The sequence below is a fragment of the Asterias rubens genome, chromosome 22, assembly GCF_902459465.1.
Source record: "Asterias rubens chromosome 22, eAstRub1.3, whole genome shotgun sequence".
Classification (NCBI taxonomy): Eukaryota; Metazoa; Echinodermata; class Asteroidea; order Forcipulatida; family Asteriidae; genus Asterias; species Asterias rubens.
In genome coordinates this window covers 10,200,806-10,215,242 of record NC_047083.1, presented here as the reverse complement: position 1 = coordinate 10,215,242, position 14,437 = coordinate 10,200,806, and the positions used below count along the sequence as shown (strand labels likewise).

The following is a 14,437-nucleotide window of genomic DNA, read 5'->3' as shown; positions in this document are numbered from 1 at the left end:
TCCTCGATCCTTAAATCATGGGGCGGGTTATTAAACGTGGGGCCTAAATTAACATTGTAAGTTTATCAATAAGAGTATTTGCGATTCGGGAGTAAGACGGTCATCCTACTATTATCTTGAGAAAGTTTTAGACGAGCGAAAGACGAGTGCCCCCCCCCCCTGCAACCCACTCAAAATGTTTTGTATTAAAGCGATAGTAGAAGAGGATGCAGATTTGAGAGTTCAAGGCAGCGAGAACACTTCCTGTTCTTAATCCTAATTATGAATATTTAATTTAAATACAAGTTAAGTTGCCTAAACTTAACCATACCACCCCTCCTTTCCCGGGTACACGATCCTCCCCTTTACCCTTCCCTCTTTTTACGTCCGTCCCATACGAACTTACATGAACATCCGGGAACTCCACACATGTGTTTTTTAGACGCAGAAGTAAAATGCCTTCTCACAGACACAAAGGATCACTGAAGCAGATAAAAAATAACACCCATTTCTCTTTATTTTGAGATTTAACAACTCAAAAAGACAAATGTAGAATTATCTTAGATTAAAAAATGAAATGTGTATTCGGTAATTTTAATTAAGCATGAATTATTACTTGTTTTGATGATTATTTTGAGTTTATATCACTCCGCAGCATACTCTAATGCATGTACGTACAGTAACCCAATTTTGTGAACTGTACGTACAATCGACTCGACCGTAAAACGTAAAATTTGGGGTTTTGGGGAGCAAGAAAAAGGCCGCAGGTTAACCCTGTTTCCGGCCCGAAAGTTTCACCAAGATGTCGAACTCAGACTTAGAAAAACTGCAGTTGCAGCTTCGTCGAGAAATTCAATGCCATCAGGTGAGTTTTAAGGAAGGTTTTGGTGTGTGGTCTTTTGAGTAGAGGAGTAGTTGTTGCTCTGAGTATTAAAAAAAGAGAAGGTTAAGTGAGTAGAGCTATGCAGTATACCCCTGTGTGTTTTAAATGTCCATAGTAAACTGCATAAAGATATCACTACATGAATGAACGCGTACGGAGTACACCACCATTCCAAAACTCTATCTTTGCGAACTTTTCTCCCAGTATTTTCATCCGTGTTAACGACACCTACAGCTGCTATTTTACGTCGTATGGAAAGTAAGTAATGCTTACCCAACCATGGAGCTTAATTTGTGAATAGTTTTATGGTAAAATGGTGTATTTGCGATTTTAAATTGGATCTTTTCATGTGACAAGACGTGTGTACATGTAGGTCGCATAAAACGCAAGTGTTCCATTGTCTATTCCCATGCATTACTGCATGACCAATGCAAGTTTTGATTTTTTTTTTTTCGATGAATAAATTTTACTCTTTGTTTTTGGATGCAGATTTTGGTGGCCAAAATGAAGAATGATCCACAAGTAAGTTAATTTCTTAAGTATTGAATATTTATTGACAGGGTTTGTTAACAATTGTCCCGAAAAATAAGTAATTTTTTGGTATTGATTGATAATTCATTTGTTAATTGTTTGATTTGACATAAAGTTTTTTTTTTTTTTTTTTCAATATTTTGACTGTCACTTGTTTTTGGCTTGTAATTTTGATACAAATTATCGTATACTGATCAATTGTTCACATTTGTCATTACTTGACCTGGTAGTTGTTTTGCTCTCTTTCTTGATATTTGTTTAGATTGCTGATTCCATGGCCACATTTTCACTCATTATGACCATAAATAGTAAAATAATTTTTCCCAAGTATTGTTATTTTTTTCCCGGTCACACACAAGTTAAAAGTTGCAGTCTTTTTTCACTGCCTTTTTTGTTGGGGTGTTTGTTTGTTGTGTTGTGTTTGTTGTTGTTTTTGTTTTTTTTATTAATAAACAAACTTTGCCAAAAATAATGTTCAGTTTTATGCAGTTTTTGTGTTGATTGTTTATGTATTTATCTTTCGTAGGTCATTAATAATGAATTCCATTAAGAAACATTTTTTTTTTTTTTTTTTTTTTTTTAGAATACTGAAGTGAAGAAACAGTTACATGAGCAACAAGCAAAAATAACGTCACTGAGTGAAAAACAGGTTCGTATATAATAATTTATGTTTTTATTTTATTGTAAATGTGCCAAAAATTACTTTGGGTTTCATGTAGAAGCTATTCTTCTGTGCTGATATGAAACAACAACAAAATCTTTAATAAAAACCATGTTGCACAGGCTTGGTGCTTTTAAAATCAAATATCAACATCAAGTAAAATACATTCCGAAAATCTTGTTTCAAGTCAAAGTGCTTCGACGAAAGTTGCTAAATTTTGGTCCAGATTGCCCCACTTTTTATTACAACCCCTGAGGCTACTGACCTGTAAGTTTCTTCTACTTTCCTTTTCAAAGTATTTTTAGATGACATGTTTTATAATGAGTTGATTAGTATTAAGAAAAATATAATTTACAAGTTTTCTCTACCAAACATTTCCCTTTAAAATGATAAAGCAATGTGATATTTAATGTATAATGATTGAACATTTTGAGCTACGATCTTGTAGATTTTCCCCAAAATCCAAGCCTTGCAGACTATATTCTATGTCCAGTGTTCATAAAGATAGAATATCATGATTTGTGTACACAAAGATCAGAATACACGGCACAAACATCTCTGCAGGATAAAAAAAAATCCTGAATAAATTATGATAATTACCTTGTTTTTCTGTAAACCTTGACTTTTAGCAAGGTTGGGAAAAGTGAGGACTTGTAAAGAATTTCTACTGTCAACCAAAAGTAATTTTTAGAATAAAAATGTATCTTTCTGTTCTTGTTATTTTGGAGGTGGTGGGGAGGGGGGGGGGCAATGGTTACTTTTTCTTAATTTTGGTCCTTTCTTGGTTTTGCATTTCTCTTTCTTTTAATATTAGTATGAAAGTGTGAAAGTGTGCCGATAAACAAAACAAAATTCATTTAAATTAACTAAAAATAAATTTAATTTAACCACATTTTGAAGTTTATTATTCAAATCAGAAAAGAAATGTGTGTTTATTTCAATGGACTGTATTTAGCTGTCCACAGGGCAAGTCCAGACTCCAGAAGTGGTCTTTACTTGTTACTAGCCCACAGTTTTTAATGTAGACAATTCATGCTGGACTAGTGTAAACTGTGGAGGCCAAGCCTGACATAATGTACATGTACACTGTGGTATTGTTGGTGCGTGTCCACAGTACAAGATTGGCATCAAGCAAGTATCCATTTTGTTCAAATTATGCACAAGGTCATGACTTTTGTTTGAGATGCAACGTACGTCCACGTCGTTCGGTTTAGTGAACTGTTGTTTAATGATGGTGTTGAGGACACTGACTTCATTTTAGTACAGGCTGGTAGATTAAACAGCGCCCTCTTTGATGCTTAAATACAAGTAGCGAACCTGATAAAAAGAAAGGTATTGAATTAAAGTAGTTATTGTTGACTACTTTAATACTGCGTTTATGTAGGGCACCATTTTTCTGGAAAGTCGTAAAATCACAATTTGTGGATTTGTTCTATACTCATAACATGCACACTTTTGTTGTGTTTAAAATATAAAGGTTTGTTACCTGCAGTCAAGTGTTGTATTTCCCCTTGGTAAAGGTCAACCTTTTTGTATGAGGAAATTGTAAATTTCTACTTGATCATTTCAAGGGCACCAAGGCAATGAAAGGGGACAAGGAGGCAATCGCCTCCGTATCGGGCCTGCACTACATATAGTGTTCTGTCTAGAAGTGGTGGAAGATACATATTTCTATGGTTAAAATGACTAACCTGTGAAAAAACTCCTTGTGCTTGAGAACACAATTGACATTTTGCCAGAAACACAGGTCAGTAGGATACTAGTTATAGAGTTCAACAGTTAGTGTGTTGAGCTAACACATGGTGTTTGACTTACTAGAATGAGAAATTGGGCCCTGATTAAAACGGAAAAGACGAAAACAAAACCACATATGAGAGCATTATGGTTTAAAGACACTGGACACTATTGGTAATTACTCAACATAATTGTTAGCATAAAAACTTGTCTAGTAGATTTTAAACTTGTATCGTTGGAGTTACATGAGGAGGTTTCCAGTAACACCAACTGAACAATATTGGTAATGACTCATTTAGCATAAAAAATTATTTGGTAACAAGCAATGGAGAGCTGTTGATAGTATAAAACATTGTGAGAAACGCCTCCTGATGAAGTAATATAGTTTTGAGAAAGAAGTAATTTTTCACTCAAATAGTAAAAAAAACTATCAGCTGAAGCCTTGTATATATGCAACCAGGGTGTTTTTTTGTCTTTTATTAATAACTTGCAAATTCAATGACCAATTGCAGAATTGAGTCAAAATTTTCACAGCTCTGTTATTTGATACATAATATGTTGGGATACAAGTGAGAATACTGGTCTTCTGACAATAGACCAATCCAGTAGGCTCCGCCCACGACGCACGTGTGAGCAAGAACACGTGGGGCTCTCCAATGCCTTTCTGCACAACTCTGCCGCACGCGCTAAGATCCGTGCACGCATGTCGGACCTTATTTGTCGGACCTTCGTTGTGTTGTGATTGGTCAATACGCAATGGGGCGGCGCTTAGTGGATCGGTAAGGGGCATTTCTATGAGGGATTTTGCAAAGGGCACCACAGCAAAAGCACAGGGCACCAAGGCAATTGTCGTTGGTGTCATGGGTTAATTTGAGGCATGCAGTAGTATTTATTGCTTTTGGTATAACTTTTTTATTTTGTAAAAATTTTGGGAGTAGTTGTGTCTTGCTATGACATTATAAGGGGACCAGTAGATCTGATCGTGCATTGTTTACTTGATTGACCTTGATGAACAAAAGGCTAGCAATCATGCATAGTTTTGTGTGTTAGGACATAACAATAGAAATCAATTGTTCATGCAACAGTCACTGAGTCAGTGATGTACAGTGAAGGAGTTTGAGAACAAAGAAAGATAGTCAGACTGGTTTATACAGTGTGCCATAGTGGAAACTAAATACATTGTATTATAGGGGGCTTAAGATGTACAGTATCCATACAGGCCTGATAATTCACGGAGGCAATGAAGGCGATTGCCTCCATGCCCCCTGGTCATTGCCTAGAGGCCCTTGATGGTAGAAATTTACATGTGAACAGTTCTGCGCTGTAAGACGTTTTCTTGTTTTTTGTTTCTCCTTTCTGTCGTTAAACAAAAGTTATCAGAGAAATTGATAAATGAATTTAAGTTGAGATGGTTTAAGTTGTAAAAAAAGTTTTAAAAAGAATTTGGTCGATTAACAAATGTTTCCTCTTTTCTTTTTATTGCACTTACAGAAGAAAGTTGTAGAGCAACTGCGATCAGAACTTGGGATTCAGAAAGAAATGCCAGGGAAGAATGATCAGGTATAACTCCTTTCCTCTTTTTTTTCCTTTTACGTCAGTCTGGGCCAAGTTCGCGTAAGGGCTATCGTTGACCATTTAGTTGGACTAACATTGCCTGAAATCTGTGTAGTTGGACTACGCTAGTCGACTATTTGGAACAAGCCTTCTGGGTATTGTCGCATCCATGCTAACCAACAGCCGTTTTCATAGCACAGCGCAGAGTGGACCAGTAGTTCTTTTTCATCAGCCTCCAGACCTGATACTTCACAGAGGCAACAAAGGCAATTGCCTCCACACCCCCTGGTCATTGCCTAAGTGCCCTTGAAATGCTCCAGTAGAGTTTTACAATGTTCTCATACGTGTAGGGTGCCCTCCACGAAGGAGAAAATGCCTTGGTGCCCTTGCCCCTTTCAAAAATGAGGCATACAGGCCTGAACCTTTATTTTCATCGTTTATGATTGGCACTAGCCATAGAGGGAGTCTCGACAAGCTGATGCTTCTTGGAGACCTCAATCCTCACACATAATCCTTTTTTACTTATGTTTTCTTTAATTATTAATGTAAATTATATCACTTTTCTTTGTGTGTGGTAAAAGAAATGAATGAATATTTCTTCTTCTTTTGTTGGCAGGTTACGTCCACGCCCCTCACAACGTCCCAGAACCTAAACATCCCGAATCGTATCACATCGGTCAACAAGACGCCCCCAGGCCCCCCTAGGGCCACCTCACAGCACCATCCGCACCAATCACCGACAACGCCTACCAGAATGTCTATCTTGACTAATAAACCCACGATACTACCTATTAAAGTGCCCAATGTGGCGTGTCGACTTGCACAGAGTAAACTGCCTCCCAGCCAATCACTGCCAAAGGTTAGTAAGTTCATGAATATTCATAATCTAATACAGTCTTCTTATTGGCCATAGACTATCAATTTATCAATATTCATATCTAATACAGTTCTCTTATTGGCCATAGACTAGACATTTATGAATATTCATAATCTAATACAGTCCTCTTATTGGCTATAGACTAGACACTTATGAATATTCATAATCTAATACAGTCCTCTTATTGGCCTTAGACTAGCAATTTATAAATTTTCTGGAAATCTCTACCACTTAATCTTAGATCTCATCTTTGTCCAACAAGTTCAAATCTCTTCTAAAAACTTATCTTATGTCACAGACTAAATTTGTTGTGTCTGTTTTCTTTTGTTTGGTTTTTGGTTTTTACTGCGCCTTGCACACCCAGCAGGGTATATGTGCGCATTATATTCACAAGTCTTTGCTATTGTTATTGTTGAGAATATTAATAAGCCAAGTTTTAAGAACCCAAGATCTATAATAAGAATGTTGTATTTTCTTGTTAGGAATCTAGCAGTCCTACCAACCTATACAAGAAGTTAACAGCATTGCCCAGAACGACATTGTCAAGTCACAACAGCTCAAAGCATCACACGCATAAAAAGACATTATCAGCTGAGGAAGAGGTTAGTTTTACTATTAATGCTCATTTTTAAATACTCGTCTTAGTTTTCTTTCTTGTATGCTTTCCTGCCTGTCCCTTATCTTCAAAACTCCGTCTTCATTGCTGTTATTATCGACTGTATCGAAAAAGCCCTTTGTTGCTATAAAATTGGCCATTTTGTAGGGCAGGCCGCATGCATTTTTACTCTTGAATCTACTGTCTTTAGTATGTCATTGCATTTTAATTGTTGTATCTACTGTTTTTATTTCACTGCACTTTTATTGTTGTATCTACTATCTTAATGTCAATTTCATTTTTACTGATGTATCTACTGTCTTTGTGTTAATGCATTTTTACTCTTGAATCTACTGTCTTTAATGTGTCATTGCATTTGTACTGTTGTATCTACATGTAGCCTGTGTTTATGTCAATGCATTTTTACTGTTGTACCTACTGTCTTTTATATTTCAATGCATTTTTACTGTTGTATCTTCTGTCTTTATGTCAATGCATTTTTACTGTTGTATCTACTGTCTTTATATTTGCATTTTTACTGTTTGAGAAGTCCTTTAAGGGTCTTGTGTTTTTTCTTTTTTGGATTGTGGTATTTCCTTGCTTGTACCAGTTAGCTTTTTAATCATTGTCTGTTTATTGATGCGCTTGTGTACATTTTATAGAATGGGCGCAATATAAATTAATAAATTATTGATTTGTTTCCTGATTTGCTATTTAACTGTATATTTTGCTGTGATTTTTTAAATTGTTTATTCATTGTCTTTCCCTTCACAGGTTGTTGAGTCTACGAATTAGAGTAATACTTGTTTTTAAACTTAATTTTTAATTTGTTTTTCTTAAGATTTGTCGTTTTTCTTGCAAGTGAACTAGAGAGTTAAACATCAAAGGTTATTGAGCTTAGGAATTAGAGTGATAGGCCTACTTGTTTTTAAATTACATTTAATACTTATTTTTCTAAAATAAAAATGTTTTTCTTGCAAACAAGAAACTAAATGTTACAGTAACACATTAACAGTTTCAGTTAAGCAATTTTAGCACTTAGAAACTTACGTATTTAGCGCCAAATAAATATTGTTATTAATATTATTATTATCAATCTAAATGTCACGTAATATTAAAATGAAAACCTGTAAAGCATGGATGGGCAATCCTTCTGTAATTAGCGATTTTTTTTTAACTTATTGCCAATTCTTTTTTGACAGAAACTTGAGTTTATGGCCTCGCTTGGTTTAATCACACAAAAAACGGCTGAACAACTCAAATCTAAAAGGTCCGAGAGAAAGAGGAGAAGCACGGCGAATCCTCAGTTCTCCAACTACGACAGACAGGAGATGGAGGTAAGACTTTAAACATTTGCGATCATTGCTGTTCTTTTCGTTTCCCCCGTATTTTGTGTCCCCTTTTTTTTCTTCATCTTTTTCGTATACAATTTGCCAGACACACCAGACCTGAAGGCCACTTCAAGGTGTGGGCTACAATCAACTATTTTTCCAGGGGCCATTGCCACCTACTCCTGGGGCTGAAACAGGGTTACCCTCTTCACAGTCCAAACGGATGTAGGCTTGGGTATTATATCCATCAGAAGCCTAGCTGGTAGAGCAGAAAGCACTACCTCCCCAACTTTACGGAGCAATCATGGTTATGTTTCTTGCTTAAGGACACAGGTGTCACGCCTGGGACTCAAACTCACACTCGACTGATCAGAAACACCAGAGCTTGAATCCGGTGCTCTTAACCGCTAGGCCATGGTTTTGGCCTTGGGGCCAAAGACTTCCAGATTTTCCAAAGAAATGCTCTTTGCAAATTGGAAATGGCTTTGCCTCCTCAAAGATGTCTTTCCAGTTCTGAACAATGTTATGTTGTATTTTCAGAGTCGGCAGTCGGCAACAAGGTTCCTTGCAGCTAATGGGTTCGGACAAGAGAAACGGAAAAAAGGTAAGACTCGTTTTACCCTTACGATTCTTGTCCTTCAGTCCTCTGAAGTGTTTTGTAGAGAAAATTCAGCTGTATATTGTATACTCTGTTCGCTATTACATTGTTGTTGCATTTTGTAATGCTGTGTTTTTGACAGTATGGAAATACAAGGTAAATTGAATGAATAAATTTAAAACCCCCTTTATTATTTACTATTATTGATTATTTTATTCGTCCACAGGGAAACTTCAAAAGACTTCAGATAATTCTATTGATGATGCAGAAAACAGTATGAATGGGGCACTTCATAAACAAGAGGTTGATGTAAGAATCATTTTACTTGTAATAAATAATAGTAGTAGTTTCTTATATAGCGCGCAGATCCGTCACTCAATGGCGCTCAAGGCGCTGTATGATACAGTATTTCCTGCAAGGTATGTGGGACTGCGTTTGAATTATGAGACCTAATCATTAGCACCATTTCACGGTTTGCTAAACCAATGAAGACACTTCAGCCCTTTTCATGGTAACCAGTCAAACGTAGCTAAGCATATTATTCACAACTGACTGGTTACCAGTTGAAAATGCTGATGAAATCTGCTTAGCGACTATGGCTGTGTTCGAATTAATAGCTTTGAAAGATGTGACGGTTGGATCGCTGAAAAGTGTGCTTCTGTAGCGCTATCGCTGCCAATGGTCAAAGCCACATACAAAGTTGCTTGATTCGAACACGGCCAATATCTTCTGTTTTATTTTCCCTATTTAGATATCTTTAGAAAAACTATTCATAATTTGACCCTTGCCCTGCCCCCGAAACCAAGCCCTAAACACAGCTCAGTTCCTTACCTTTGTCTTGAAAACGTCCAAACAACAAGTGCGATTCCCTCTTCATTGTCTGTTTGTTTTCTAGCCTACTCCTTTTTAATTGTTTACCATTGCTATTCCCTCTCATTCAACCCCCTCCCCTATCCAATCCCAATCCTTCCTTAAACCCCAATCACACCGAACTCGTTCTCACTACATTCTTAAAAGTGTTGTCATGATGCAAGTCGGTAGTATTGTGCGCTGCGAGGAGGGAGCAAGTGGTGGATCGCGATATTTGAGTGAAAGTGTGAATAACAACGTCTTGCATCCAGACTACATTTTTCAGAACGTAGTAAGAACGAGTTCAGTGTGATGGGTGTATTACCAACCCTACCTAACTTATTCCATCCTTACCCCAACCCCACCCTCCCCACCCCTCTAACACTTTGCATGATTCTTATTTTAACATCTCTGTAGTTGTGTATCTCTGTATGTAAACCCCCAACCCTACTCTGTACCCTACCCCATCCCTACTCCATACCTACCTACTCCTCCAAAAGCTTTGCATGATTCAACTTTCCGTACCCTACCCCATCCATCCCCTTACCTACCCAGTACCTACCCCAACCCTACCCCAACCCTACTCCATACCTACCTACTCCTCCAAAAGCTTTGCATGATTCAACTTTCCGTACCCTACCCCATCCATCCCCTTACCTACCCAGTACCTACCCAACCCTACCCCAACCCTACTCTATACCTACCTACTCCTCTAATAGCTTTGCATGATTCAACTTTCCGTACCCTACCCCATCCATCCCCTTACCTACCCAGTACCTACCCCAACCCTACCCCAACCCTACTCCATACCTACCTACTCCAGTAAAAGCTTTGCATGATTCAACTTTCCGTACCCTACCCCATCCATCCCTTTACCTACGCAGTACCTACCCCAACCCTACACCAACCCTACCCCAACCCTACACCAACCCTACCCCAACCCTACCCTCACCCTACCCCAACCCTACCCCAACCCTACCCCTACCCCAACCCTACCCCAACCCTACCCCCACCCCTCCCCCACTCCTCTAAAAGCTTTGCATGATTCTTATTTTAACATCTTTCTGTTTGTGTATGTCCCTATATGTAAACCCCCTGCTCTATACAGAAGCACAAGGATCATTGCTCAGCGTGTGGTCTAAGCACAGAGGAGTTGCTCATGTGCGACACCTGTCCGTTGGTGTATCACCTTGGGTGTCTAGAACCCCCTCTGTTGGCGGTACCCCCGGGGTTGTGGAGTTGTCCACAGTGCAAGGTACACGTTATGTGTATTCCAGTACTGGTGTATTCACTCATATGCAAAGGGGATCCTATAAGCCATTTTTAGATATGGTGGACACAATTCAATAACACTATGAGCAAGTTCGAGTGTGCAACATTTAGCTGACTACTGACCAGCAACGTACATGCGCAGTGACGCACTAACTCGAGCGACTCGGTTGGAAGTCTAGTCAACCATTGGTACCACGGTATTCAACACTCCCTGCATTACTGCTATAGTGTTACTGGTTTCCCTCTGCGCTTTACACATGTTAGGATGGAACAGGCTATTGGGACCAGTGAAGAAACCATGGGCTCGAGGCTGGTTCCAAATGGTCAACCACAGTAGTCAACCAATGGTCGACCAGCCTGGGTTAGAGTTAAAATAGTCAACTTTTAGGTACTGATGGAGCACACAGGAACTTGCTCTTTGTCGTTTGGGTAATCTGTCTGTATACACCCAAACCAAACAGTGCACTTTTTATTGTGTCCATCATACCTCAAAAAAGCTAATGGGTGGGTTTATACTCCATGAAAGCATAGCCAGAACAAGCGCTGTTTGCAGCGAATCTTGAAAAAGTATTTTGGTAATCCTGTTTAAAGAATCATTACAGAATTGGTTTTTGCTAACAAAACAGTTGCTGGCAGTGTAAGCACTTTTGTAAACCACAAACCTGTTAATGTTTGAGATCGATCGGCCATTTGGATCACAAGAAAATAGTGAAAAACCGATTACACATTTTGCATGACATCAATTTAAAATAAAAAAGGATTAAAAATGACTCTCTCGACTGAAGAACTAATTTTAATTCTTAATTACACGCTGATTGGCGATGAGTATAAGCCTACCCAAGGGTTGGTTCAGTTAAGCGTCCGATTAATCTTAGACATGCATTTGGCTCATAACTTACAAACCAATACCTTCTTTATACACTTATACCCAAATTGATATTTAAAAATTGTTTATCATATCGAGTCAACTTGTTAAAAATCATTTTAAGGCACATTCTTAATTCACTCTATTCCAGCAGAACATACTGAAACCTTTTTTTCAAAATACTGGAAGAAAAAAAATTTCAATCAGAGTCGAGACATAAGTTCAGGCCTGGAATTTCATGGCCTGTTAGATGAAGAGTAATTTTAATAATCATACTTCAATGAATGAGCAAATTGATATTTTGCGACCCCGTTATTGACCTCTCGTCACTTCTTGACCACTCCAGTTCAAAGAATCCCCGCAATCTGATTGGCAAGGAACTCTAGCCATCGTCCACACCTACGTCCAACATCGGATGTCCAAGGAAGAGGAGAAAAAACGACTCCAGAGGAAGGCGTCTGAGCTTCAGAACGAGCGTATTCAACTTGAAGGCAAAGCTAGACAACTCAACGATGCAATAGCTGTAAGTATATACTAATGACCAGAACTAATGACGATTTATTCTACCTCCAAATAAAAACAACCCTTAACCAACGTAATTTCCCAAATGGCAAATCTCAGTGGTCTAGTTGGTAAGACACTGCTCTAGAATTGCAAAGGTTGTGGGTTCGAAATCCAACTGAGTAATACTCTGTGAATTTTGTTTGCAGAGCTAAAAGTACTTACACATCGCTGTATACAAATTAAAAAAACAAAAAATTAATAGCTATAATATATGTCCATGTTATCACTTTGTGACCTTTGAGACATTATTTGACCTGTGTTTTTTCTTCTGTTTTTCTTTCAGAAGCAAATGCAAGCCAGAGATGGCCTGACGGATTCGTTCCGTAAAACAGAAAAGGCCATCGTTCAACTACAAGGGTTTATCTCACGCTTCCAGGTTTAGTAATAAGCCATAAATCACCCCAGTACTGCAGTGGACTCTCCCATAGATACACCATAGATATGTACTATTGGAATCCACCATTATTTAAGAGAGGTATTCTGAAGTGTTGGTCTTGAAAACACGCCCGTTTGTAACGTCAAAACTTGGATATTTTTTGGCAGAGCCAAAACTGTTGTTTAAATATGTATATAAGACTGAAATTTCTAAACTATTTACTGCGGTTTTCCCCCTCCATAAGTTTGCTCGCCCCTTTGTTACAAAAGTGGTATCTCCTGTATCAAGCAGGGGGTATATATTTACATTGCACCCTATTTTTTTTGTAGGGGTGTCATACCATTTTGCCTTACTTGTGAGATGAAAGGTAATTTATAAGTATTTTGAGAAGCCAGTTGTATTGCAGCATGCACTTATTGGACATTTTTCTCCTCTTACTAATTGTCAGGTTTTGTCAAGTAACGGTGACAGCTGAGTGGACAGTTTGGAGAGATTTGGGGACTTGCTCATGAATATTCAATGATGTGTTATCAAACATGAATATTCATTGATGGGGTAAACTGATATTTGCCAGGGATTTGGGGCATTGCTCATGAATATTCATTGATGGGTAAACAAACAAATCTTTGCCAGGGATTTGGGGACTTGCTCATGAATATTCAGTGATGGGTTAACAAACAGATCTTTGCCAGGGATTTGGGGACTTGCTCATGAATATTCAGTGATGGGTTGTCAAACATGAATATTCAGTGATGGGTTAACGAACAGATCTGTGCCATTTTTTGCCCTTATACAAAACTTTCCCAAACTACAAATTTGATTTGTAGTATTTTATAAATAAATAAATAAAAAGGCTTTTAAAATGTATCCCTATGCAATCTGAAGTTTTTTCGAAAAGGGAAAAAAAGAGCAAAAAAAAGTAAATTTTTTAACTTTAATCTCAGCAATATAGATTAAATGACCCTCTTATAAATACGCTAACAACAGTATTGTCAAAAACAAAACAAAGATAAAAACATCTCACAAACTGTTACTTTATTCTTCAAAGTTTTAAGTAAAACTATAATGCTGTCGCCATGGGTTACTTTTATGAGCTGCTTGTGTTCAAGAAGTATCTAAGCTTAAAAATTAAGCTTATAAGAGTAAGATTACAAGACAAAATACCATGTCACATGCACTGGAATCTTGGTAACTTTTGCTAAGCATAAAACTGGTAAGCAAAATTGTCTGAGGCAGCTCTATTCATTTGGGCACTGGTCCGTTTCTGAAAGCTGCTATGCATTGTACAAATTTCTGCTTAGCAGAGAAGTGTTACTAGCCAAATTTTTGATGATGAAAATGTACATTTTGACCCTTTTTGCTAAGCACATTTTTGTTGCTTAGTGATTTTATGCTAACCGGTCAATTTATTTATTTGCAAATAGTGCTGGAAGTACAACACATATTTGCTACTGTTATTTATTTATTCATTGATTAATTGATGAAGATTTTTATATGAGTTCATTTTACAGAGGATTTTTCTGGCCGCTCAGTTTTGTTTTGTGAATTTGTTTATTGGGTCTGATTCAGCTATTTATTAACTGCTTGATTTTGTAAAATATTTGTTATATTTGTGTTTTTGAACGGATTAATCTGAATGACTTGTATTACAGTTTTGTTTCATTTGTTTTCACTTTTTTCTTCGAACTCGCTTTCATAATTTACTTTTATGAAATATTTTTCTTGCGATTTGTTTGCCATTTTATTTTCATGAGAGTCTTTGTTTTCT

The 14,437-nt window shown here is 37.5% G+C and overlaps 1 protein-coding gene across 2 annotated transcripts; it reads left to right on the top strand.

Moving 5' to 3' along the window:
• The first annotated feature begins 693 nt into the window (after positions 1-693).
• LOC117305481 (PHD finger protein 21A-like) lies at positions 694-13,567 on the top strand. 2 transcript variants are annotated; one of them, XM_033790358.1, is made up of 12 exons: positions 694-844; positions 1,352-1,384; positions 1,977-2,042; positions 5,280-5,348; positions 5,959-6,201; positions 6,702-6,821; positions 8,017-8,151; positions 8,686-8,749; positions 8,970-9,052; positions 10,701-10,847; positions 12,076-12,252; positions 12,577-13,567. In XM_033790358.1, exons 1-12 carry the CDS (start codon positions 782-784, stop codon positions 12,673-12,675), a joined length of 1,299 nt encoding a protein of 432 aa, XP_033646249.1. In that variant the 5' UTR covers positions 694-781; the 3' UTR covers positions 12,676-13,567. The 2 variants fall into 2 exon arrangements, with proteins under 2 accessions (XP_033646249.1, XP_033646250.1); XM_033790359.1 differs by lacking the exon at positions 10,701-10,847.
• Positions 13,568-14,437: the final 870 nt, after the last annotated feature.

Excerpts from the sequence above, each read along its gene's own strand:
- LOC117305481 (XM_033790358.1), top strand. The coding sequence starts at position 782 with ATGTCGAACTCAGACTTAGAAAAACTGCAGTTGCAGCTTCGTCGAGAA. Across the intron at positions 8,750-8,969 it reads ACAAGAGAAACGGAAAAAAG|GGAAACTTCAAAAGACTTCA; the intron begins GTAAGACTCGTT and ends ATTCGTCCACAG. Across the intron at positions 10,848-12,075 it reads GGAGTTGTCCACAGTGCAAG|TTCAAAGAATCCCCGCAATC; the intron begins GTACACGTTATG and ends TGACCACTCCAG.